At 38.5% G+C, this 25,908-nt stretch overlaps 5 protein-coding genes across 10 annotated transcripts; 3 read left to right on the top strand and 2 right to left on the bottom strand.

The window, feature by feature from the left end:
• Positions 1-36: 36 nt before the first annotated feature.
• Positions 37-5,662, top strand: LOC124307738 (uncharacterized). 4 transcript variants are annotated; one of them, XM_046769753.1, is made up of 8 exons: positions 37-307; positions 706-848; positions 944-1,004; positions 1,192-1,499; positions 1,743-1,928; positions 2,001-2,133; positions 2,520-2,686; positions 2,855-5,662. In XM_046769753.1, exons 2-8 carry the CDS (start codon positions 736-738, stop codon positions 5,514-5,516), a joined length of 3,630 nt encoding a protein of 1,209 aa, XP_046625709.1. In that variant the 5' UTR covers positions 37-307; positions 706-735; the 3' UTR covers positions 5,517-5,662. The 4 variants fall into 4 exon arrangements, with proteins under 4 accessions (XP_046625709.1, XP_046625713.1, XP_046625712.1 ...); XM_046769756.1 differs by lacking the exon at positions 37-307 and adding an exon at positions 424-631; XM_046769757.1 differs by lacking the exon at positions 1,743-1,928 and having other exon boundaries at positions 38-307.
• A 285-nt stretch (positions 5,663-5,947) lies between these two features.
• On the top strand, positions 5,948-7,904 carry LOC124307743 (oxysterol-binding protein-related protein 11). 2 transcript variants are annotated; one of them, XM_046769765.1, is made up of 2 exons: positions 5,948-6,329; positions 6,537-7,904. In XM_046769765.1, the coding sequence occupies exons 1-2, from the start codon at positions 6,098-6,100 to the stop codon at positions 6,887-6,889; spliced, it is 585 nt and encodes a 194-aa protein (XP_046625721.1). In that variant the 5' UTR covers positions 5,948-6,097; the 3' UTR covers positions 6,890-7,904. The 2 variants fall into 2 exon arrangements, with proteins under 2 accessions (XP_046625721.1, XP_046625720.1); XM_046769764.1 differs by having other exon boundaries at positions 6,510-7,904.
• On the bottom strand, positions 7,897-10,044 carry LOC124307741 (probable 39S ribosomal protein L45, mitochondrial). The gene is made up of 6 exons (XM_046769760.1): positions 9,835-10,044; positions 9,257-9,577; positions 8,947-9,098; positions 8,627-8,675; positions 8,341-8,490; positions 7,897-8,216 (listed from the first exon to the last, which is right to left on the bottom strand). Exons 1-6 carry the CDS (start codon positions 9,883-9,885, stop codon positions 7,977-7,979), a joined length of 963 nt encoding a protein of 320 aa, XP_046625716.1. The 5' UTR covers positions 9,886-10,044; the 3' UTR covers positions 7,897-7,976.
• An 850-nt stretch (positions 10,045-10,894) lies between these two features.
• Positions 10,895-13,887, top strand: LOC124307742 (upstream stimulatory factor 1). Of its 2 annotated transcripts, XM_046769761.1 has the most exons (5): positions 10,895-11,130; positions 11,352-11,431; positions 11,775-12,052; positions 12,151-12,315; positions 12,412-13,887. In XM_046769761.1, exons 1-5 carry the CDS (start codon positions 11,090-11,092, stop codon positions 12,625-12,627), a joined length of 780 nt encoding a protein of 259 aa, XP_046625717.1. In that variant the 5' UTR covers positions 10,895-11,089; the 3' UTR covers positions 12,628-13,887. The 2 variants fall into 2 exon arrangements, with proteins under 2 accessions (XP_046625717.1, XP_046625718.1); XM_046769762.1 differs by lacking the exon at positions 10,895-11,130 and having other exon boundaries at positions 11,756-12,052.
• LOC124307739 (V-type proton ATPase catalytic subunit A) lies at positions 13,650-18,461 on the bottom strand. The gene is made up of 11 exons (XM_046769758.1): positions 18,354-18,461; positions 17,402-17,500; positions 17,211-17,323; positions 16,762-17,127; positions 16,365-16,516; positions 15,998-16,269; positions 15,726-15,909; positions 15,500-15,617; positions 15,134-15,414; positions 14,813-15,002; positions 13,650-14,692 (listed from the first exon to the last, which is right to left on the bottom strand). Exons 2-11 carry the CDS (start codon positions 17,481-17,483, stop codon positions 14,600-14,602), a joined length of 1,851 nt encoding a protein of 616 aa, XP_046625714.1. The 5' UTR covers positions 17,484-17,500; positions 18,354-18,461; the 3' UTR covers positions 13,650-14,599.
• Positions 18,462-25,908: the final 7,447 nt, after the last annotated feature.

The following is a 25,908-nucleotide window of genomic DNA, read 5'->3' as shown; positions in this document are numbered from 1 at the left end:
GCTACCTGTGCACGCGAAAGACGAATTATCTATTTTCTTGGCATTCCTATTGGCCAAGAACTAGGCAACAAAATACTGCGGCTCGCGGCAGCATTTTCCTGCCCGTGAAAACCTCACAGTCGAGGCGTAGACTGCAGTGTGCGGATTTGCGTTTCTAGAATACCGAAACACTAGTCAACGATCCAAGAAAGTTTCGTTCCATTTTCTCGTGCACATTAAGATTCAAAATATACCAAGTAAATAAATTCGAAGACATTTATAATCAGCGTAGACGAAACCGAAATTGCGATTCAAGTTGAGCTAGAAGGTAAGCGCATATTTCGATTAGTTCTACTTGGATGTAACTTGTCCGACATAATAAAGCTTGTAAATTCAAAATGGTGCACATGCGCAGAGAGAATTTCATGCATGCGGTCGGCTTTTTGCACTTAGCATATTAGACGCACTTCTCCGAGCGTACCACGTGCCGCTATTTCTTGAATCCTCTGCCCTATTCGACTCGTTTTCATACTTTTAACGGTCCAGCTAAAAGAGTGCAGAATAAAAGAAAACACCGTGTAAATAGAAGTGAATAGCGATACCACGTGCTTATTCGGAAGCCTGCGTAATTGTGACGTGACAAGCAAAGAAAGTGCGTGGTCAACAGTATATACCTACCCGATTAACGTAACTAACTGAGCGATAAGATTGCTAGCGTCCTTTCAGATTTCGAGGACGGTTGACCGTCAAGACGCAATGGCACGGGCTAATAATTTAGACAATTGGGATCCGATGGCTGCTCATTACCGCGACGCCAACGTCAATTCGTACGAGCACGGACCTGGAATGAATCTGACGCCTTATGCTAGGTTTGAAATTTAAACCACTTGCAATATTACATCCATGTCGTGATCCCGGCTTAATACTGCAGCAATTCGCATGTCATGTCATCTTATAATTACAGGGGAGGACCGGAAACGGAGTATAAACTCTACGTGTCGAATATCCCAGCAGAGCTAGACCAGGTATGCAAAGTTCAACATGTGCAATGTTCTTTTCACAACTCCATTCAACTGCATGTTACATTCTTCATGACAAAGTATCCATTCGTTTACAATTTTTGGATTAATACCCCATTTTGACTAACACGTAAATACAAATTGCCGAAACGAGTGAAATTGTCATAGCGTTACGTAATAACCAATTGTTTAGGATGGTGTATCCCATCTTTTCGCGAATTACGGCACACCGTCCAGTGTTATATCCCCTCCGAATGCTGGCTGGGCGTTTGTGAGCTATACGAGTTTCCGTGAGGCAGAAAAGGCCATCAGAGAGGTCCATGGCGTCAAACCTTTGGAACTTCGCGTAACATTTGCAAAGAAACGTGAGGAACGACTCGATCGAAATATGGGCCCTCGCCGGACAATAGAATCCAAACCAGTACCTTTTACGTGCAATCCAGAGAACCAGCCGAGGGAGTACATCAGTCCTGAACAGATTCCACGACATGCTGCACCGCCGTGAGTTATCTAAGGATACATAATCTAATCTAAGGACAGTTAAAAACTTCTACAAATGATTTATAACTTGTGTATATTACTCTCAATGGGTAGAGCATAGGTATAGTTATGGATAACTTTTCATCGAAATGAACAATTTATCCCTCAACACTGTTGACTCGAAAAATTTATCTCACATAGCCAAATCTGTTAGTAAAACTGTATAACAAAACTAAATTTTTGATTTTAATAACTGCGTTGCAGTACCTGTAATATGGGTCGTGGTAAGAATTTGGCTGCATTGGTGCACAGGGCTGTTAGTGATCCTGTTTCTGATCCTGTGTACTATGAGGAGGATGATTGTTTATATCCAGTTCCTAATGATCCAGCTTATTATAATCCATATGAAAATGCAGAACCTTTTTTATATACAAATAATTTGTGGACTAGGTAAGGTTTGTTGCGCTCTTTATTTTTTACACTAAAGTTTTGCTGTCATCAATACTTTTCAACCTTTCTCAGAGATCGGCTGAAAGTATCCACTGATGGGACCAGATATGTTACCATGGGGCGTGGCTACACCAGGTATGAACTGCCACCACGATATCCTAATGTGCACCAGCATATAAGAGCTGTTTACGAAAAAAGAGAAGCCGTAAGTTCATATTTACCTATATTCAATATTCGATTCTGACTTATCAAAAAGGGTACTGTCTAGCATATGAGAGAATTACAGGAAATATCGCTTACAATTCAATTGCGATGCATTATCTCTACCTTTTCATCGCAAAATTTTACTTTTTGAATAGTGTAGCTTGTTTACCCTCACCTGTCAATAAAATAACAAATTACATCAGATAAAGTTTTCGTTACATTTTCCAAAACCTGTTGTGGGCACCTCATGTCAAATCGAATTGAGCTACAAATTTAAACAAAAATTTTACAATCCTATTTGACTTAATTGCTTGTGTATTCATTCATGGCATAATCTTTGCAAAATTAGCACAATAAAAAAAACGCATGTACAAATTTTTTTTTCAGGGGCTCTATCAGTATGGCGAAAATAGAATTGCTGAGCAGATCGGCAAGTGTCAATACTGTACCAAACCAGCTTCAGGCCGCTGCCAGCGTTGTCAGGAATTTTATTGCAACAGAGCCTGCCAGGTAGCTGACTGGCCGAGGCATAAAGTTGATTGCCAGGAAATACCGTAAGTATTTCTTATAAGTGTCTTAAAGTAAGGTTCAAAGTAATTAATCAAACAATGTATTAAATTTTTATCTGATCATGGAAAAATATTACTCATTCGCACATCATCGTTTGAATGTCAAAGTTTCCTGTCCACATGGTTAACAAAATTTTCTTCTCATTCCTACAGAGGATTGGACCCTGGAATTGACTTAGCGTCTCTTTCTATCTCAAGCGGTGATGAGCAACCAGTACAATCAATGAATAAACGAAGTATTCTGAAACTGAGACGCCCAGTAAAACGAGCAGAGTTCCCGAACGCACCAAATTCGACATCAACACCTATTCTAGACACGTCTCTGACATTTGGAAAAGAAAATATCCCGATTTTTTCACAGAATCAACACAAACGCGATCACTTCGGTGATCAAAAGAGAGTTTTTGATGAAAGCATCAGTCATAACTCGGGTGGCTGGAAGCCAGTAAATAATGGGGACAGTCAGATTCTTCGTACTGCCAATGCACAGGGCAGGGAATCAAATACAAATCACAAAATCAATTTAGTGAACGAAATGCCAAAAGCAGAAATTCAAACACAGCAAGTTCCAAAAGATGCCAGTAGACCAGAATCAAGCAAGAGCTCTTCTCACGGAAGTTATAGAGTCAAGGATGCAAAGGAACAAAATATGCATCAATTGAAGGTACAAGTTCAAGTACAGCATAGCAACAAGTTGACCAAAACATCTGATAGAGGCGAACCTAGAAATCAAGAACAGGAAATTTATCAACAGACAACGCATCAAAATAAAAGCATGCAAATCAACAATGCAGAAATTGCTAAACCCAAATTTAAGCTAGACCTCGGAGATCCAGATATTAGTTTTCGCAGAGTAACAAATGCACCAGGACATGCTGACATAAGGCCAGTGTCAAAAGGAGCTTTACACCAGAACAACGATGCTGTAGCTGGACAATCTAGAAGTCAACCAACAACCAAACCAGTTGAAAATGACGTTAACGCAAAAAAAATTGCTCAGAGTTGTAGTAAAGGTGAAGCAGTTCAACCCTATTCCTTATCGAATTCTCCTACCAAAACTACGGGAATGTATCAAAATGCACAAGCTCCTCCATTGTCTCCTACTAAAGGCCCAAAAAATATTGTTGAGTTACTTGATGAAAAAGAGGAAGGATGTTTTGAAGCTCATGTTCTTCTTGGCGGTAACAAAGCTGCTGTTACGGTCTGTGTTGAAAAATTCAGGCAAGAGTGTGAAGACATATTTTCAGTTCTGCCAAAAGAGTGCGATAAGATTTCGGTAGATCCCAACTTTAAACCAAAGGTTGGAGATCTAATCTGCGGTAAGCGACAGGATGATTGGATACGAGGCACTGTACAATCTCTAGTTCCTTCACTGCGACTATTTGCCGTAGATGAGGGACGTGTTGAATCAGTTAGTGCTGTAAAGCCTCTTCCACAAGGATTCAGAATCCTACCAACGCTAGGAGCTATCTGTGAAGTATCTGACGCAGAATTCAAGCTGGAGCCCATGTCACAGTATGTATTTGCTGTAGTAAACAACAAGTATCAAGATGTAAGTAAGGATGGAATCGAAATCATTGTATACAATTCTGAGCAAAAATCCGGGAAAGCAATACTCAAGCCATGGGCTCCAACATCGGAACAGAAAGGTGTTCCATATGCTTCTCTTACAAGCGGGACCGAAATTTGCATAGCTTCATTCCGTAACCATAACATGATATTTGTACGGAGTCTTGTGCCCAGCGAAATGGAAACCTTCAATCGGTTAACACAGGAGGTAGCCAAGTGGTCAACTAAAGTGCAGAAGTTAACAGAGCTACCGGTAGTGGGTGAAATGGTCTTGGCTAAATATATAGAGGATGGAAATTTCTACCGTGCTATTGTTAGACAGATAAAAGAACAGAAGATTATCGTTTCCTATGTGGACTTTGGAAATAGTGAAACAACGTCACTTGAAAATCTTCGACCGATTTCCAATAGCTTGAAAGAATATAAATCATGTGTAGCAAGAATCGTCCTTAAAAATGTCCCTAAAGATGTGCCGATGACCAAGGAGCTGAGCGAGTACCTTGGAATGTTGGCTGGCATGGAAAAGCCTCTTATGTGCACCTTCGAAGGTTCCCCTTTCACAGACGGTGTAATACTGAAGGCTTCTGATGGTACGTGCATCAATGAGAAAGTTCTCAAACTGTTGACACCAAGTTGGAAAACGGAAGAGGACGAAAAGACTGTATTCTTGCTGTCAGATCTGGAAGTGGCTGAGTTGGGTGAGTCAGGTCAGACTCTCAACGTTCTCAGTCTTTTTTCATATGGACCATTGCTGCATATTTTGGCACCATACGATGTCGAATTGATAAATCACATCAATGATGTAATGGCAACTCAGATCAAAGACTATTGCGATCAGCAAAAAGATCATTACATCCCAAGGCCGGATGAATTATGCATTGCTCCATACGAAGGAATCTGGTACCGTGCCGTCTGTTTGGAAACGAACACGACACCAACGGAAAGCACGGTAAATTTCATAGATTTCGGCAATGTCGAAACAGTCAGTCACAAGAATATCAAAGTAATGAATAAAGATTTCATGTCCACTAAGACATTGGCCAATGTCTGCCAGGTCGTAAATTTAGGGCCACTTGATGAAGCTGGAGACTTACAACCCAAAATAGCTAAAAGGGTTGAAGAGTTGGTCCCTAATAATAGTGCTGTAATGGTAAAAATCGTTGAGCGTTCAAAACCTGGTGAATACATCGTTGAATTTCCAGAAATACGCGATATCCTCGTGAAAGAAGGTCTTATTGAAGTTTAAAGCATATACGTATTTTTTAAGGTATAGTTCTAATAGAAATGTTAAGTGAAAAGATTATTGTTACGTTACATACGATACATCCTTTTAGGTACTATCGCTTTTTCTTTCTTTTCTCTTTATATTTTTTTAAGTTTCATATGCGAACTTAGCAAATATTTTTATATGATTATCCTTTTTCTTTGCTTTCCTTTTATTTTATGTTACTTTCTTTATGTTTCAACAACGAATGTTGCATTGAAATAAAAGTGATAATGTGGAAAATCATGTCCCCTTGTAGCTTATGCAACAAAAATAATTCTTCCCACTACACATCCTCTTCAAGAAATAACATACTGGTGTTGTACACTTGTGTTAAATTTGACAAATTGTTACGAAATTGCGCTGCAGTTGCGCGTGATTGGTGCATTCGTCCGCTTATTATGCGTAAAAATTATCTAGATAGTTTTCCGTCAACACAATCATCTTGATCTAACCTCAAATCAATCAAAGTGTCAGTTGTCACACTTAATTTGGTTAACAGGTGCGGCGTCGAGCTTAAAAAAAAAGAAAATAGCTTGATTTTGATAATAAATATAAAAACAATGAACAACTCAATACGCCAGCCATACGAGGGCCTGCTGCACAAATACACGAATGCAATGAAAGGCTGGCAATATCGGTGGTTCATTCTAAGCCCGGAAACTGGGGAGTTGCATTACTTTTTGAGCGAATCTGAGAAAAATCAGAAACCTCGATGCTCCATATATCTCGCTGGTGCTGTTATTGCCCCCAGTGACGAGGATTCAAATACATTTATCGTAAATTCGGCGACGGGTAAGCACAATTAGATATTTAAAGTGGTCGTGATAACAGTGTAGAGCTTATGAACAATAAAACGTTTATGTTAGATTTTCTTGATGCTATGTATGGAACACCTGCAAAGGGCAAAATTAATGTTGTTCTTAATTAAAATATTATACTTCTTTGAAAAATACCTGTCTGTAAATCCAATAGGTCACAATTATTTCACTACTGCCGCAGGTGACATGATAAAATTGCGAGCGACTGATGCTAGAGCTCGGCAAGAATGGGTTGACAAATTGAGAGCGGTTACAGAGATGTATACACGTGCTATAGCCAGCAGTCATCCACCTTTACCACCTCGAGAACATTCTGCTAATCCCACAAGGTCCCCTGTGGCAAAACTGGAGGTCTTGGATGCGTTTGCAAATTGTCGAGAGCAGTTGAACAAAGCTGAAAAACACAATGCTTCCCTTGCCCAAACAATTGAAAATTCTGAGCTCCATTTGGAGCCGGAATTATTAATTCTTAAAGCAATGTCGCATGGTACCTTACACACACTGAATCAATGCCTAAACATATTGTACCAATAACTGTTATGTGTGCATTTTCATCGCTTTGCACAGGGAGAAAAATCAATATGATGTAATAGCGTAATATACATTAGTCAACAATATAAATTTCCATTACAAATGCTCTAGGGTCGAGAAAATGGCATATAAAGAGTTTCTACTGATACCGTGAATATTAGTTTTAGTGAATCTGAATGACTTTTCCGATGTAATTGATTGTTGAAGTAAATGTGATTTCATATGCTTTGAACTGACGATAACTGTGACATTTTCTCATGACCATTACACGACGTTTACTTTTATAAAATAACTAGAATCTAAAGATTTGAACAATATCGCAGATTAATAACGTAGACTTTAATAACATGCCATGTAAATATTTTTGTAATATATAAGGGTAAGTCTTGATATAGCAAACTGGCAGATTATTAGATGAAATACTAGAAAAGAGGCATATACATAAATTTAAATAGTTTTTAACTATTTTGTTTTTATTTTATAAAAACATCCAAGGAAAATTGTATATAGCAAATGATTGCTCTTGTTATCTACGTATCTATATACTTACATACTGATGTATCATAATTCATCAGTTTTATACAATCTTATACTTTACAAAAATTGATGTCACGTTGTTCAACGTGCACTTATCATATCAAAGTATTTTTAAATACAACTGAAGCCTATTTTGCATTTAAATATTACAGACTATCATTTAAAAAACTAACATTTCTTTCAAATCACGTAGAGTAAATAGTATAGAAGTCCTTAGCATTGCTTCAAGGTTAGGACGAAAAAATTTTGGCAAAATAAAATGGGCATATCACTGCGCATTTGTCGATAAAATCAACATATAGACTTTTGAACTGTAAACCTATTGCTTGATGTAATTTTTAATGCCGTATTAATTATTAAATTGTATTATTGAATCTTCCAAAAATGCAGTATTGCACAAAAGGTACAAATCTATTTATACTGAAATGGATTATTTTTTAGTAGATTCGTGAACAAAAAATATATACAGCTTCCACATTTGGCTATACATTTTATTACGACAAATATAACTGTTCCATGATTCTTACATCAATACAATTTCTTATGACAAATTCTAAGCGGAAGTCTGAACAGCATTGACTTCATCAGGATCGATGGGACCCACTTTGCTTACAAAAGTTTTTCTGCTTGGCTCTTTTGGAGGCATCCATGTTGGTATGATCTTGTCATGAAGACGCCAAATACCATATTGGTTTGATAAATGCTTCTCAAAAACTATATATTCTATAACATCTTTCGTCACAAATTCACTGCCATGCAATAAACGACCAAATCTGTCGTAGACAGCCAATACCTGAAAAATGAAGGTCTATTAATGACCACTGATAAGATTAGAAGTGATTTAAAACTTTGAGTATAGAAACTTGAATGTTCAGCTAGTTGAAATTTGAAAAATAAATATAATAATCATCATTCACCTGTTGAGTATGGAACCGTACTGTAAGCTGACCAAAAACGTTGTCTTTCGTTATCACTTCTGTACACCTGGCTTGCACAACTCGACTTGGCTCTAAAGATTGGATGAATTTCCAGTGTATGGTTTTATTGTGTGTATTGTGTAACATCTCCTGAAAAATTCAATTTGTAGTATAATAACAGATTCAAAATTCAAAATAATTGATTGCACTTTTTGAATATTCTTAGTACACACAAGTAAATGTTGAATATGAAGCTCTCTGAAGATCAAAATGTTTGAATACTCACAGGGTATGCCCGTTCAGTTACAAGCTGCCTCAGTTCAAGTTTGTTTTTACTGCAAAAAATGTTAATATTTAATTTTATTTCTAAAAAATACATCTGTCATCTATAATATAGGTATATGCTAGAGACAAACACTAATTTCAGGTGAATAGCCAAGTTTCGGATCTAATAACATATATGATGATGGTCTCAACCATTTTACTATTTTTTTCTAGAAATTCCACACAATATAGAATACTTTGAAACAGTGGAAGTAAACTGAATGACTGTTATTTTCCTGAAATCAGGATTCGCTAGGCATTATGCAGATTTTTATATTTTACACATTCAATGCTTCATGTGCTTTGATATAAATTTCTCGTGCATCTTCAGCAAATGTCTTCAAATTTAATTCTTCTTCATAGTTCCTCATTTTCCTAACTGCCATGATCGACGAGCCTTTTTTTTGAACAAACTCGACCTTTTGTTTAGCGCCCTATAGAAAAACACAACAATTCGATTACGCAACTGATCCAATAAGCGATCTGTAAGTAGAAATAGCTTCCAGACATTTCAATTGGTCTCCACTACTACTGGTGATTCAGAAAGTTTGAATAGAATAGCAAGGATGCAGGAACAGAAAATAAATCTTACTGTAGTAGAAATTGCAGAAAACTTTCCATCTCCCTCTGGAGGAACATAAGGTTCAAATATGCCACCAGTGCAGCTGAGATAAATAGGTCGTTCATTCCAAACTCTTGGCCTTTCTAGGCCACGTTCTCTCATCATGCTTCGTTGTTCTTCCGGAGTCATATCTTCAGGCTTTTGATTAAAATTAGGAAGTTTTACCTTCATAACTTTCTCTTTTCGTAACTTTTTCCACTTTGGGTTCCAATGCTTCGTGGTACGATGTCTCACGAATAGGAAGCATGGTGCCGCCTTTAATGTCTGTGTGTAGACCAGCGTTGCATGGGACTGAAAAATGTGCAATATGAAATATACTTTACAGGATGGAGCGAGGGATGAACATCGGTCTAAAATAAATTAAGTGCTTTGGGAGTTAAACGGAAATAGAAAATAAAACCTTGGTAACTTTTCAATTTCGGAGTGCCTATTCAGAAATGAAGTTTGAGAAATTTGCATTTTGTTCCTCAATCAAGTTCAATAACGTAATAAGCGGTGATCAAGTGTCGTACGATGCGTAATAAATTACGAAAAATTAGTATACTTACTTGAACTAATCGTCCAACGGCAAACATCGCTTTGGATGCTATTGCAGACATTCTTTTAATTTATTACAATTCACTCATGTCATAGATTCGGAAAAATATCAAGTTTTAAAATGCGATTGCGTGATGAGTGAGGTTAACTTTATCAATTTTCGGCATTGCCCAGCTCATTAGGCGCATGCGATGCTCCTTGCCATTGCCTGATACGTTAGGCGCATTGATCTCTATACAAAATAGATGCGGGGTGCTATACGCCGCATAGGGATTCGGTCGGTAATGGAGACGAACGTCATAAAGTCAAATCTATCAACTAACGGCCGCTGACCTTGAAAAATAGTAATTAATAACTATGGACCGACGTCCGTTAACTTTAAAAAATGGATCACGCATCGTCGGAGTGCTGCAACTGTTTTCTGATGAGAAATGTGCCGAAACACTTTTGATTTGAAAGCTGAGACCTCCAACCGCCTAGTTCTGGGTGCGCTTGTCATGAGGGAATGACGCTACACAGCAAACATTGTCTAAATACACATCAGCGAATGGAACGCTGTGTACGGCGCCAGTCATCATACTCGTTTACGAAGCAACGCATTAGTGATTCGAAGAAAGTAATTTTCTTCTTAACATTACTGAAAATTTCAATATACATCATCAGTTTTCTTGGATATTGCTCCGCGAGTAAGGAACGGCAAAGGCAGCTACGTAGAGACGGTTTGGAAATTGCAGCATTTTGCTATGCAACCGGATTAAACATCGAGATTCGATGAGACGGGTGGGTCGGGGTCGTTAAGTATAAGAGCATCAAAACATCATACAGGATCACAATTAACCCGGAAACCGTCCAGCCTGAGGAAACATTAGCTCAATTCTGTATCGTGGTTGACGCGATCGGTAACCGCCTACCGGCCTACCGGTGATGAAATAATTACAATAAACATCGAAACGTCATTTTGACCAATCGCCGAATTGCTATAGTTGGAAAAGCTTCACCTTATCGCGTATGTTTGATTAACGATACTTAAGATTGGATTCATAAATATATATGTAGATAATAAAATTTGTTCCACTGCGAATGGAATGTTAGCTGAGTTTCTCGTTATCTTTAAACAACCTCGCTACCTCGAATAATCGTGACGTACGATCTCCGACCTGCGTGCGCCTCAAGCAGCCATCTTGTACACCACATGACCTCGTTGTCGTGTCCCGTGACCAGCTCACGTGAATTTTGACAAATTCAAACGTTTTTTGGTGGCAAAAAATGGATATTTTGGAGCAGCATCTTGACCAACAAGATGTCAGGTAATTAGTTTGTTAACCGAGTGTCAGTGAAATCAATAAATTGTTATCGAATCAAGACCAGTGAATCGTGAAGGTCATTGCAAACGCGATCACACGTATTTCCTTATTTATGTTTCCTTTCAATTCACTTGATGCGTAATTATCCAGCCGGGTGATAATATGCGGAGTGAAAAGTATTCTTTCTGTTCATACTTGTTCGTCATCGTAATTATCTATTGCAGCGGGTCATCGAGGGTCAAAGACGACGAAACTACAGGCATAGTGCTCGAAGAGGCGGAATTTGTTGATTGCGACGGCGAAGGTATTTAGATTATTTATTTTTATACAGGGTAGGCCAAAAAATATTTATTCAACCAACATTGATGATCAAATCTTATTCCCTCTACATTGGTAACACTGTTATACAATAATTTTTTTACAAATATTCCATATAACTTATCTTGTGATGAATGTCAACCAGCGATATAACAAACGTTAACGTATTTACCTGCTAGTTGCTAGAATGATTGTAAATTTACTGCTAATGTTTCATGCGGAGAGACAAACAAATTGTTCAATAACGACACCTCAATGATTTGACATCAATGTTGGTTACTGTTGTCAGATTTTACTAGTTAGAACATAGATTTATCTATGCATGATAGGAGAAACTGTTGGAGAGGATGGAATACGCTATCAGGAAACTCTGGCGTACAGAGTTGTGCAGGTAAATGGAGGGACGAGTGGAAATGAAATCGAACTTCCTGTGACACAAGCAGCTAACAGCACAGTGCAGGTCCTAACGTCTCCTCTAAATGGTCAATTTTACGTTATTGGGAATGCCAACGAAGTCTTTACTACTGCTCAAACATCGAGGTCATTGGCCCCAAGAGCAACTCTTCAAATCGAGACACCACGCAATGTCACAACAGGACTTAAAAAGGTATAGTTTGATATTAATATTTACTGCACTTTAGTATTGAATCAATGATGTATGCATATCGTTTGTTTATTCATGAATTTATTTTTGACATATCATAGAGAGACGATAGGCGAAGAGCAACGCATAACGAAGTTGAGCGTCGGCGTCGAGATAAAATTAATAATTGGATTGCAAAGTTGGGCAAAATTATTCCAGAATGTAACAGCACTGCAAATGGTAATGCGAATGTAAGCGGAGATGGAAAAGCAAACTACGAAACGCAGGTACTGCACACATAGTTGTGCAAAATTTTTGACATTGTTTTTACAATAGTTGAAGAAACTGGATTATTCTGTACAAATCAATTTTTTTTCCAACAGAGTAAAGGAGGCATTCTGGCGAAAGCATGCGAGTACATAGGCGAGTTACGAGCAGCAAACCAAGGTTTGGGACAGTGTTTGCGCGATAACGACAAATTGCGGCATGAAATAACAGCTTTGAAACAATTAGTGGCGCAATTGAAGCGAGAAAACGCACAATTGAGATCGCAAGTCACGTCTCCCCAAACAACTTCAGAAGTTCATCTCAGTCCCTAATCGATCTGTGCGAAATTATTCTTTGTTTGTATATAGATATTGTTATGTAATGCTTGACATCCATACTAAAGGATATGTTTGTCAATTAACACTGTTAATTGTACTTTCCGCAATGCAGCAAATTTAGAATGTGGAAGTCAATGAACCCTCAACAGAAACACTGCTGTGTGATCTATTGTAAGAAAGGAGCAGTCAGATTCTTTAGTATATACTCATACTAAGCTGGTATGAGGCCTCAGTTCGTTTGACACAATCGAAATATGTGAAAAGTGTCGAGTATAGATTTTATAGCTCCCCCGAATACCTTTAAATATAACGCGTTTGACAGTGCATCGCTATGTGTAGACATTGACCTACAAGATTAATATCGAACTACCCTGACGGCATTGTGATTACTAAGAGTTACTAATTTATTGCAGTGTGTAATGTTTTTATCGGAAAGGCAATATTAGGTATATCGCTTGAGCATAATTGGGGTACAAAGGCTGTGAAAATCAATGCCTGTTTTTGATAATTTATCAATTATCAGTTGAACGACGTTTAGGAAAAATACCATGAAAATTTTTAGATAAAGGATACAATGGATACAGTTGGATTTAAGTATAAAAATATTTCTCCAGTTTCGGTCACAGTTGCAGTAATTATAAATATTAAATGATATTTAAATCTGTTATAGTTGGTACTTTTTTACTATCGATATTGTTTTTGTACTCTAAGAATGTTTCTGATGACCGAGGCTGAAGATATTAATTATTTAACCATTGTCCTACATATAGCAATATTTTTTTGATTAAAGATTCCCTCGAAAAAATCATCCGAATGTAACATGTAATAATTAATTGTAATATACTGTTATTGTATATATGGCGGGGTTATTGTTATATTATTATTAAAATAATCAATATAAAAATCAAAAAAAAAGAAAGAAAAAAATGAAGTAAATAAAAAAAAATTGCCCAGTAGTTTTGTTTGCATTACAATTTCTAATTAATCTTTTACTTTTTGTGCATCTTTTTTTTTTATTCTTTACATATCGTACATTGGAAATGGTACTGAAGCTGCTGGAATTTCGGACACTGTAGATGAAGTTTTTCATAATGTAAACCCAGCACCTCATTTTTAATCTAGCATCTTACACTACTATATTTTTATTAACGTTGAAACGTTAATGTAACATAACCTTATTCATTACCTAACATTTAGTTCTATTACGTTTATAACATATATGGTACAATAATACTCCATGATTCCATAGTTGTGTCCTCAGTCAAAAAACTGTCGTGCCATCGCATTTTATTTTTATTATTATTAAAACACCAAGGCCGTGTGTTTTTTTAATTTAAATACATTAAAATCGTCCGTCACTAGCAAATGTGCCGAGAGTTTTCCACCAAGGAGTTCCGTATTGTACACGTGCTACGTTTTCTTATTAATATAATCCATTGAGCTTTTAAAGGCATTTGCCCTTGTCGTTAGAATTATTCAACGACGTAAAAGCGATCACCAAAATATTGCTTCTCAATGGATAATTCTAATAAAAATACAAGCTTCTTTTATTTTCTAAATGGTAATAATAACTTACGCGCGATTGGAAACACATTTTCAATGAGGTCATTGTTCAGCTTGTATTTAAAGGGGTTCCAGTTTATTGTCTCGATTAAAGCCTTAGTACGACCAAGTGTTTTCCTCTTACACAAGAAATAACGTCGATTCTAAGCATGAAATGTATCTCTCATGATACATTGAGTAATTACATATTACTGAGTTTTATACAATTATTTTCGCTCTAATTATAAAGCGTATCAGCATTACCGCTTAGCATTTTTATTGCTCTATAACGCTTGTTAATGGTTCGTTTTCCATCACAAAAAACGATGAAGTTTGAATGACAAAGGAACACCTTTAAATAGCTTCAATCCCAATTGATAAAATACCAAAGGAGTGTTGAAATGAGTGGTTCCGGGAAAAATAATTAGTCCTCTAGGTTTCTAAAGGCTTGTTGGATATCCTCGTGCAGCTGTTCGAAGTCTCCTCTGATCTTTGCCTCGCCATCCTTCACTGGGTCCTGAGAGAATTAAATTACGGAATTAATAAGCGTGTATGTGACTATGTTGCATTCTATGTTTATTTCTTTTTCACTCAAGCTGAGAGAACGACAATAATTGGTAAAGTCAAAGAAGCAAACCTTGAATTTCATGGAGCTGAGTTGGTAAAGAATGTTGCCCATGCTGTCACGAATTACATTCCAGGTGATCTTGTTGTCTGATTGGGCTGTAGATTCTACTGCATGCCTGGCCATGTCGTAGAATGCAATCATGTTGCGTAGCATACCGACAGTCTTGTAGAATGGACAGAAACGATCGTATGACGAGTAGCTGTTACGAAAAATATCATTATAAGTAAATGCATGAAGACGGTTCATCTCAGTGACAGAGAACCATGTATAAATGATACACAACGTGTGTTTGAGAATATCTCGTTTCGTGTATGTTATCTAACAAATTACCTGTTTTGCTGGAGGAAATCATCCTTGAGAAGCTTGGCAACTTCAAGGGTGATTTTGTCAGTTTCAGCGAGCGAAGCTTTACCGACCAGCTGTACGATCTCAGACAAATCTTCTTCTTCCTGTAGGATTTCCTTTACTTTGGTTCTTAGTGGTACAAATTCTTGGAAATTTTTGTCGTAGAAGTCATCTAGAGCTCGCATGTATTTACTGTATGAAATCAACCAATTGATAGATGGGAAGTGCTTACGCTGAGCCAGCTTTTTGTCCAAACCCCAGAACACCTGAAATTATAGAAAATTGGTAAATTCTGTTGCGAGTTCAGTTACTACACGAAGAAAAAAGTATACTGTAACGTTATCCACTCACCTGTACAATACCCAAGGTCGCACTGGTGACAGGGTCTGAGAAATCACCACCAGGAGGAGATACGGCTCCTACAATACTAACGGAACCCTCACGGTCTGGGTTACCCAAACACTTGACTCTGTAAGAAGTGATATTGTACTCAACACAAGCAAATAACTAAAAGAAAAAAGCATCTGAGGAACTGGAAATAATAATCTGGAAGAGCATGAGAAGCTATGGTAATCACCGTCCAGCACGTTCATAGAAACTAGCCAATCGAGCTCCCAAATATGCAGGGTAACCAGAATCGGCAGGCATCTCAGCCAAACGACCAGAAATTTCACGAAGCGCCTCAGCCCATCGAGAAGTAGAGTCAGCCATCATAGATACGTTGTAACCCATGTCTCTGAAGTATTCAGACAGTGTAATACCTGAAAAGTAGTTCAAGATGTCCGTTTATACATGAATGGTTTCAATTGGCGATAGAGTTTGAGAATTTTGGGCAACGATCACGCTTACCAGTGTAAATTGAAGCCTCACGGGCAGCTACAGGCATGTTAGATGTGTTGGCTACAAGAGCAGTACGCTTCATGATGGATTCGGTAACTCCGTCAATTTCTACTGACAGCTCAGGGAAGTCTCGGAGTACTTCAGACATCTCGTTACCACGTTCACCACAACCGACATAAACGATGACATCTGAGTTTGAGTACTTAGATAGAGACTGCGAAATGACAGTCTTACCACAACCGAAAGCTCCGGGAATGGCAGTGGTACCTCCTTGGACACATCTGTAAACAATGTATGGCTCGATTAATGAGTTACTTAATTCACAGAGAAAATAATTTTTATTTGTGCACCTAATTCGGTACGATTTTATACTCACGGGAAAAGTGAATCAAGGACACGTTGGCCAGTCAATAGAGGATGGTTAGCTGGAAGTTTCTCAGTAACAGGACGTGGCTGACGTACTGGCCACACTTGAAGCATAGTGTATTTGTTCTTTTCTCCATCAAACTCGGTCTCTAGCACAACATCCTGAAGAACATTAGATCATGTAACATTTATACCCAAAGTTTTTAGCGATTGTTTCCCCTCACTATTTATCCATTAGGCACCCTTAATAATAAACCAGTTGCACAGAACATTCAAACTTACAATTAGGGTATTTAGGGGTACAGAAGATTAGATAGAATGCAAGCCAAACTTTGGCACAATATCTAACTGCTATTATTCAGTCTCATATCTGCATTGGGCTGATTGTCTTTAATATGACAACTTACATTAACAGTGTAGTTTCCGGGTGGAGCGATGTAAGTAACAGTTCCCTTGCTTTTTGGGGGCAGGATCATCTTATGTTTGACCAACGAGTTCTCGTGGACGATACCGTACATATCTCCACCAGTTATGTGGCTGCCATTCTTGATGTAGAGGGGGTTGAACTCCCACGATATCGTACGCGACAAAGCAGGAACATTGACACCTTTTGGGATGTAGATGGAGCTGGTAAGTTCGTTAATGTCCTTCAGAGGACGTTGAATACCATCAAAAATGCTCCCAAGGATACCAGGTCCCAACTCTACTGACAAAGGTTTGCCCGTACGCAACACAGGGTCACCGACAGTGACACCGCTGGTTTCTTCGTATACCTGTTATTAGGGTATCGGTGAGAAGATTAGTTGATAGAAATGACCGTGGTTCCGAACTTTTAAATCAATGTATAAGCGCGAACCTGAATCGTGGCCATGTCTCCCTCTAGACGAATGATCTCTCCTACCAGCTCGAAGTAGCCGACACGGACCAACTCGTACATAGCTGATCCGGCCATTTTCTCCGCCGTGACGACTGCAAATATTTAGTTTTTATTTACTTCGCCCATTAATGCGAGCACAGACATTAGAGATTATTGAGATGTATACTAACCGGGACCGGACACTGCGTAGACATATCCGAATTTGGACTCCTTATCCTCATTAGCGATCTTTCCCAGACCTCGATTCGACATCTTGACTTATTATATGTCTGGAAAATAATTTGATCTGCGTCAAGTTACAAGTTGAGGATTTTTCGAAGGTTCAATGTGTAAAGCTGAGATCATGTGACGCACATTCAGTCGGGCTTGGGTTTGAAATGAATTAAGAACAACAGAGAAAAAGTAGGTCGTGAAAACATCTATGGTAGAGTAAAAGAATAAAATCTACGTTGCAATTGTCGCAAGAATCTCAGCTATAGTATCGAGCAATAGTGTTATGATAAGATATTTTATATTTGGCTGGATGGTATATGGCCACTCCCACCTTGTGCTCAAAGTTTTCGTGATATTATGAATTGAAATAAAGTGATGTTGAGAAAATATTTTCTCGCAAGTGATTACGACGATGAATTTGATGCCTAGAATGAACTGACCGATCGGTAATCGTGAGCGAGTTATTCTCAATCAGACGTGTTTTGAGTAGAGCCGAAGGATTCACGTGAGCAGTTGAAATCTAAAAAGTAGGCGTAGCCCCCCGGGTAAAGAGCCGTCTGCTACTAGCAGAAATCATTAATCTCCGATACCGAATGCAGACTGATGGCAAATGAAAGGTATCCCGAGGTTTGTCGCGATGTTTATGAATTAAAATATAAAGTCAGAGTAACGAAGAACGGACTCAATCCGTGGGTGAGAATGGAAAAAAAAGATTACGGCTCGAAACGATGGCGTACGCAAAGTGGTGAGATCGATAACTAGCGTAGCAAAGTATTTTGCAGAAAAATAAACCGTTGATTGAGTGGATTGTAAATGACAATAGCCGTTCAGCTTGATCGTTGTAGTTTTAATCTTTACTTATTCACAAAATCACTCTCTTAATGACAAGAATAAGTGAATAAAACTTACGGAGACTCGCAACGGACTGAAGTGAACCCACCCAGCAAGGATTTCGCCTGGTTGCTTGTGGATGTCACAAGACAGGTCAGCTGACTGGCTCATTCAATCCGCGTTTCGTCGTTCAACATGGCTGTCGTGGTACGCTGGCTGTTGCGTAGATTTTAAACGGCACTCCAAATACGTTGGATAATCGTACATCTTGAATTTTCAATTCAAGTATCAACAGCAGAGCCGTATTTATTTTATAAATGCTTTATTATTCTGCAAAGTTACTCTTCCATCAGGTAAAAAGAATTTCTTAGACGTGTCGGCGTTCAGCCTCGTAAACTCATTTGAATTGCGTGGCAGACAACCAGCGTCAATAAAGATATTGCAAGTGGTCAAATCATTGAAAAGTGCTTCAGGGAATAAGAATGTAGCATTGATCTATCAAAAAAATACGTTCAAGTTTTGACTCATCTTTGGTTTTCTCATTTATCACTGCAATTCGTAATATTCTAATCTCAAGGCCTCTGTCATACTCTTGATAGCGTTTTGCATGTCAGAGACCCAACGTACCGACCGCGTTCTACTGCGCAGTGACTTTGGTGACCCGACGGCTAAAAAACGAACCAGTGCAGCTCATCGATATATCGCGTTTGACCTGTGACTACATTCCGTTTATTGACTGCGAAGTTCAAAAATACCTGCCTTACTGACCGCAGGCTTCTCGAGGATTCGAAAATGGCGAATAATCGACGTGCAGAGCAGCTTGGGCCAGAGATGACAGCACTCGAATCATCGGCGAGGTTTTTGGTGAGTAAATTTCTGTTGTTATGCATGCAAATACAATTCATGAGCTACGATTGGCACTGATTGATACTGTCTTTTTCCGGGAAACCTGGGAAATTATTATATTTGTTTGAAATTTTTATCCAAAGCCGAACTTTCTTTGTCTTCGAATTTGCGTCAGTCGATGACTTGTGGCGCATTCGATTTGACGATATTTCGAAAATGACGTTTGGAACAAACATTATTTTCGCGAAGATACTTCCGTTCTATTCCCTGTTGTTCGACATCCAGTTGTAGGTATATACAGGCATGTATGTCGAATGCAATTACATACGGACCGACACCTAGGCACATAGGTGAGTCGATCGAGGAATTGCTTTATACCCTTTATACGCGTGCTTGAATCGTAGATTCCAATTTCTCTTACAATTACGCGGCCTCAATTCACGGTACCGAGCCGAGTGTTTCATTTATCTGTCTAACACCCACGCTTTTTCCCCTCTTCTTTAAATTCCGCGTTATCATTCAATTCGATGGGTAGAATGCTCGTGAAAATTCAAAATCGCTACGATTTCCTGCCAAAAATTTAAGAGCAAAATTTATCCCTTGTGTTGCAAAATCTGCACGAGCATAACCGCGTGGATGAACAAATTTTTCGATACACATGCCCGATGACCGTGACAACTTTTGAAGCAAGATTTATTGTTGAATCGTAATTTTACCGTTGTATTCTATCAGCTAATTAAAAATGCGTTATTGGTTGACTCGAAAATAACACTTTTTACACGTCGATTCGATACGATAAATTGCTCATGCCTAATTACTACGTATCAGTGCTTCATGAATTATGGGAAAAATCACATTTCGAAATCTTCAAAATTCAGAATAAATACGGAGCAATCATAGTTCCACGATAGATTCCACGGAGCCAGACTTAAAAGTTTCGTCTTTGACGCAGGAATTTTTTAAGTTTTAGATTTCGAATTGAAAATTAAGTGCGAAGACAAAGCAATTCCACTTTCGATACATGTTACCTGGAAAGTTGGTTTCCTCCCTAACAATTTCACCACCTTGTTTTCGTAAATCCGTGCAGTGATAGTAAACACATCATAATCGCTTAAAAAATGAGTGGTCATCAAAAATGTGTATATCTGGAAAATTGATCACTCGAAAACCGGGATGAATAAAAATTTGAAAAAAATCAAGAATACTCATTTTACACAATGAAAAAAGATAGCCAAATAATCTTTTCAAGTTGGCATGGAAAACCCCATATATACAGTTCGTTGTAAAAATCCAATTACAAATATCATTGTAAGTACCCTTGAAATTTTCAAAAAATAGCCTGGAAACTCCTGGCTCAAATACTTGGGGACTTTTCCCCAGTTTCCAGTTTTGTATAGATCGTCGGGTGTATGAAAACGAGAATCGTAGGTTTAGGTTTGTTGTATCGCGTGAAGCCGGACTGCGATGTGGGTGTATATAATATTGCTGCCAATGATGAACGAGCTTAAAAGATATAACAAATACGCGACGTGAATCATGCGGGTGTGCGTATAAATACATATTATACCGTGTATATTACAACACCGTGGCGGAATCCTAAACTATCGTTATCAATAAATCGCCTGGGCGTCGTTCTGTCGTCAAATTTGACATGAAATAGCGGTGGAAAGTTAAAAAAATGAAGAGAAAAACAAACCGCAGAACAACGCTTGTAGTCGCCACAGGCATTGAAATTGGAGTACAGCAGCGAGCTCGTAAATACTTATACTCGTATATGTACGCGCGGTGCCTGCCACGTTTTCATTGTGAAAAATATTCTGTCGCCAATTTAAAACTGCATGATTTACACTGTTTACCTTTTCGATTACGGTAAATAAACTCTTTTCTAACTGCAGTATGATTATAGTCTGTTTAATATATTTTGTATCAGCTTTTTTTTTCAATTTCACAAATTATTTTTCATCATTTCACATCGTACACTTTCCGTGCCCGCAACGTTCTCGCTATTGACTTGCTATATACCTGTTAATTACACTTTATCCATACATTTAATTAACCACGTATCCTGTTGTTCGTACATAAAGTAGATATGTCACGTGATCAAATCACTTTACATCAATTTCACCCATGTTATACTTAGTCTGTTCGATTACATTTATCTGTATTCTTGAAACAGTCTGCAAATTCGTTCGACGTGTCACTCTGAAACGTTGACGAAAAATGTGTACTGAGATTAAAGATTAGCTCACGATTCGCAGCTACGTTCATGGCGCAATTATTACACGCGTTAAAGAGCTATTTAAACTTAAATACATGATTTCACGCTTACACGATGATCGTGTGAGCGAACGCATTTCCTTACACACGTACACGATTACTCATTTGTGTAGAGTAGATGGGATCCGGCTGCAACAACCAACAAACTTTCAGTGAAATTTCCCTATCCTACACATGTGCAACTTAAAATCCCTGTGGGTTTGTGAACTTGTTATTATGCGGTGTTGGCGTGTAAACGGATTAACTCGTTCCATGCTACGTTATATAAACCGAAATATGCAAATTGATTATCGTTAAAAAGTTTCAAAAATAGTAAACCATCTGCGTCACGATGTTCCTTGTGATCATTTGAAGTGAGAATAGTACACGTTATATTCTAGTTAAAGTTGCTAATTTCGGTTCTTTGAATCTAATTTTTTTACCAACGCCGAAGCTGTACGCTTACGACAAATTATCAAAGTTCCACAGAATTTGTTCAGTGATTTTAATGTCTTTATTCTGTTTTTACCCTATGTAGAAATACTTTTAGGAAGGTGTTAATTTTGTCAAGCTAGCGAATCCGCGCCTGCAATTTTCTTGAAATTGTATTATCACCTCGATGCCTTATACCTATGTACGACATGTAAATATGTAGCTACATATACTATACATTATGTATACCGTGCGGCGAAGTTGAGAGTATGGCGAAAATGAAATTAAGAACTCCCGACAAGATTCCGCCTTTCGCAAGACATGTACGCAACCCGTTTCGAAACGGGTTGGAAAGCTCAGCTCCTCTCGCCTCGGAGAAATATTCTATTACTTCTCTCGACAGATCAATTCAATACAGAGGAGCAATGAAAATCGGTAGAAACACGCGTGGATTTCACGCGGTATTTTCAGCGTTCTTACGTAATATGAGAAACATTTAATCGCGCGTTCGTAATTCACCGGAAGATGTACCACGTGACAATTCATCTGCATTCGTACCGGATGACCGATTGGCGAATAGTTACCGAAGGGGTGGAAATATTGCAAAAGTTGTTCAACCAAATTCGTCCTCTGATGGAGATAATGCAATATGATTTATAAAACTGACAAGCTGAATGGAGACGAAGAAAAAAGGCACTTCCAGACGGTCATTTCGTAGGTTTTTATTTTTGCTTCATACAATTACTTTTTTTCTTCCAACGGCGTTGAATTAGCTACGCCCATGATGTCTCGGTGACGATATTTCTTCTCGACGTATCTAATAAAAATGTCAGAGAAGATAAGCGTTCAAAAGACGATGTGATGAAAAAAAATTATCCCTGCAGCATCGTCGCACTGATTGCACATGCTACTGCAGAGATTTGAATTTCGGTCTAATATAAATGCTAATCCTCAATTATAGGCTTTGTCTGCAAGCATAATTTTCATACGGATGACTGTGCGGGTCGTTCAGCTTCAATCGGTTGGGACGACGTTGCGCTAATTTCATAACGCTTTTGGTAATCAGATAATGGACCGATTTCCTTCGTCTATTTCCCAAATATCGCGTCATTTTCCGCGACTGTATACGAATGATTGGATTTGATATTCATTAAGTCAGCACTACCAGAAATTAGTCCCGTAATTTGTTGCTCATTTTTTGCCATAATCGCAATTCAGTTTCTCCGACCTTTTCATGGAGTTCTTGTATGGACTTATTTTTCCGATTCTTTCGTCTTGCGTGACAACTTTAACCTACGTTTTTCAACCTGAAACCACACTCCGAACTTTAGCAAGGGGTCGCTGCGTTTGCCTGAATTTTGTATATCTATACTTAAACTTGGCCGCAGTCCTGATTTGATGGATTTGCTTTGGATCGGTGTAAACGTATAAAATGGTCGTATCGGAGCGATAATTACACCAGTATTGGGATTGAAACTCGATACTCGGTCGTGTGCCTGCGATTGCCGACTGGAATTTGTTGGGCATCCCTCTTGGCGGGTGTACCTATCAGTTACGTTTAATCTTGTACAACCTTCTGGTATTTGTTGCTCCGTGTACTCTGTAAATTAGCAAGGGTTCTCCCCAGTGACGGTCTCGCCAAATGCTCCGGCCTTTTGTATCCCCTACCTGAAATTTGATTAAATAAAACGAGAGACAATAGTCTACGGGATTATAGAGGCGGAAAGAAATGAGAGAAAGGCTGAAAAAATTCCAAGGGTAGAGGGAAAGATGTAAAGTGAAAAAAACGGGACATGGTTATGATATTAAACAAGCAGGCGAAATCCCTCCTTCAAGGCTTTTCATTGCTTGGTTGCTAAACAGTATTTACCACAGAATAAATAACCGGAAGTCGGTTGAGGAAAAAACAGGAGATTTCCAGTTTGAGTAGTAACCGAGTATATCTTGAAAATTTCAGATCTCCACGGTCATGTAGTTGTTTCGGATATGATCGATTCGACATTTAGTTTCTAGTGCTCAGACCCGTAAAGCTATAGTTCGGTGAAACGAGTAAAATTAATTTTCTGCCCAAAAATGATACATTGGTCATTTGCGCTAAATTGATGAGGAGCAAAAGTCTTTTCGTCGGGAAATATGAGAGGGAAAAATAATGGATAGTTCGAGGTTTAAGGCAACGAGCGAGGAAATAAGACGGTCGTTTTGAATGAATAATTGACAAAATTTTGACTTTCGGCAGACAATTTAACGAATATAATTGCGAGAAGGGCTTAACTTTGAGTCATACATTATTATGCCGAGTAAATTTTTGTAACAAGATAGTATTCTGTGGTTTTTGGGGTCGCTGATTACAAATCTACAATCAGATTTCAAAAATTCAAGATGGCGGCTGCAATGTGGTGATCGAAGAATTCAAATTTGATCGGTTCCGGTCAAAAAACTCTATGCATGGGTTTTTGGGATTGCTGGTTGGATTTGCTATACTGGATATTCAAAATCTGCTTTCAGAGTCGTAATCAGCGACTCCAAAAATCCATGGACGGAGTTTTTGCTCCGGATTCGATCGAATTCGAAATTTATTATTGTTTGAATAATAATTTACATCATATCGCAATAATAACTCTCGAGTATTGAAAATTAATTAGTATACTGTCAGAAATAGTAAAAAGCCGCAAAGAAATATGTTGAAAAGTTCTTTGAACATAAGAAAAATGAACATTTCAGTGGGTGGTAAGAATACTTAACACTATGACTGAAAGGGTTAATCTTAACACACACAATAGGATCGTGCAGGCGTATTCGGATATTCGTAATACGAATTCGTGAACAACGTGCGTCCGCATATTTCCGTGCTATTGTATAATACCTATAGGTATATAATCCAAGACCCACCATCATATATCTGTATAATATATATACCTACCCACCCTGTTTTTGACAACGGACGGGAGTAAATTACGAAGGAATACGTAGGAGAGCAGGTTCAATTCTTCCATTAATCTTTCCGTGTTTAACGCGGCTGACAATAACGTCGCGGGAGAATATTCTTCCTGCGTGTCTTATACGTGAGGATACGTGTACGTATAGGTACACGGCCTGCATCCGGGGAAAAGGAAGAGACGCGCGCATCGGTAGTTCTTGTTTCAATTTTCCCTCAGCACCCTCTTTCAGTCAACGGCGTCAGCTTTTAACACCATTTAACCAACTTATTCAGGCAGAACATCCACCACTGGTTGTACGTATATGTTTACTCTCTTTCTCTCCCTCTCTCTCTCGTGTATATTGTAAACCTATGTACACCCTGTGCAGACGCATGCGTGTCGCGCAACCGGCCTGGTGAAAGACAACTTTGAGGATATAATACAACTTTACTTTCAGTATGCGAAAGTGGACCTTTACACATACAGTTTTACCCTCGAAAGTTTCTCTCCCGTTGTCTTTTCGGTGACATTCAACCTCTGCCCTTGTTGGATTTAGTAGTAATTCCAACCCCCGCGTCGCGCCCTTTCACCTTCGAGATCGCTGCTGCTGTATAGGTTTCGAATTATAAAATAACGCTGTTCTTCCATTTTTCGAGGGCACGGAATCGGTCGAGTTCTGTATCGAAGGTAAAAGGAAAGTTCAACTGTTGAGACGCACATTACAATAAATATACAGGTATACGTATATATCGGCGCAGTACGGTGGATGGGAAAAAGTTTACTTCACGCTTGAGTCCGCTCCTGCAAGGAAATATTATTACATTGCATGTAACACGCGCTCTAAATTTTCTAAGCAAAATTCATAACCTCATACAACCGAAGAGTTCTTTGATTCATGTGTTTTTCTTCAACGAGAAAATGGGCAGGATTTTTTATACGCTATTCTTTTTTTTTTCTGACCAGCTCTCTCTCTCTCTCTCTTTTCCTCTTCAAATATCCTTGCGAATGACAAATTACCTCACGTAGCCAAAGCAGCGCGAGCGCCATGAGAGATCGGTAGGACCCCTCTTTCCGTAGTGAAGCGATAAAAAAGTGGCCGCCAAATTCCCCACTAAATCCACCCTTTCACATAATATATAGGGCTTCGTTTTCCCCCGCATCCGCAGACCGTGTAGCCGTGG

This window comes from Neodiprion virginianus, chromosome 6 (genome assembly GCF_021901495.1).
Source record: "Neodiprion virginianus isolate iyNeoVirg1 chromosome 6, iyNeoVirg1.1, whole genome shotgun sequence".
Taxonomy (NCBI): domain Eukaryota; kingdom Metazoa; phylum Arthropoda; class Insecta; order Hymenoptera; family Diprionidae; genus Neodiprion; species Neodiprion virginianus.
The sequence above is the reverse complement of the archived record's forward strand: the minus strand, read 5'-3'. Positions and strand labels throughout refer to the sequence as shown.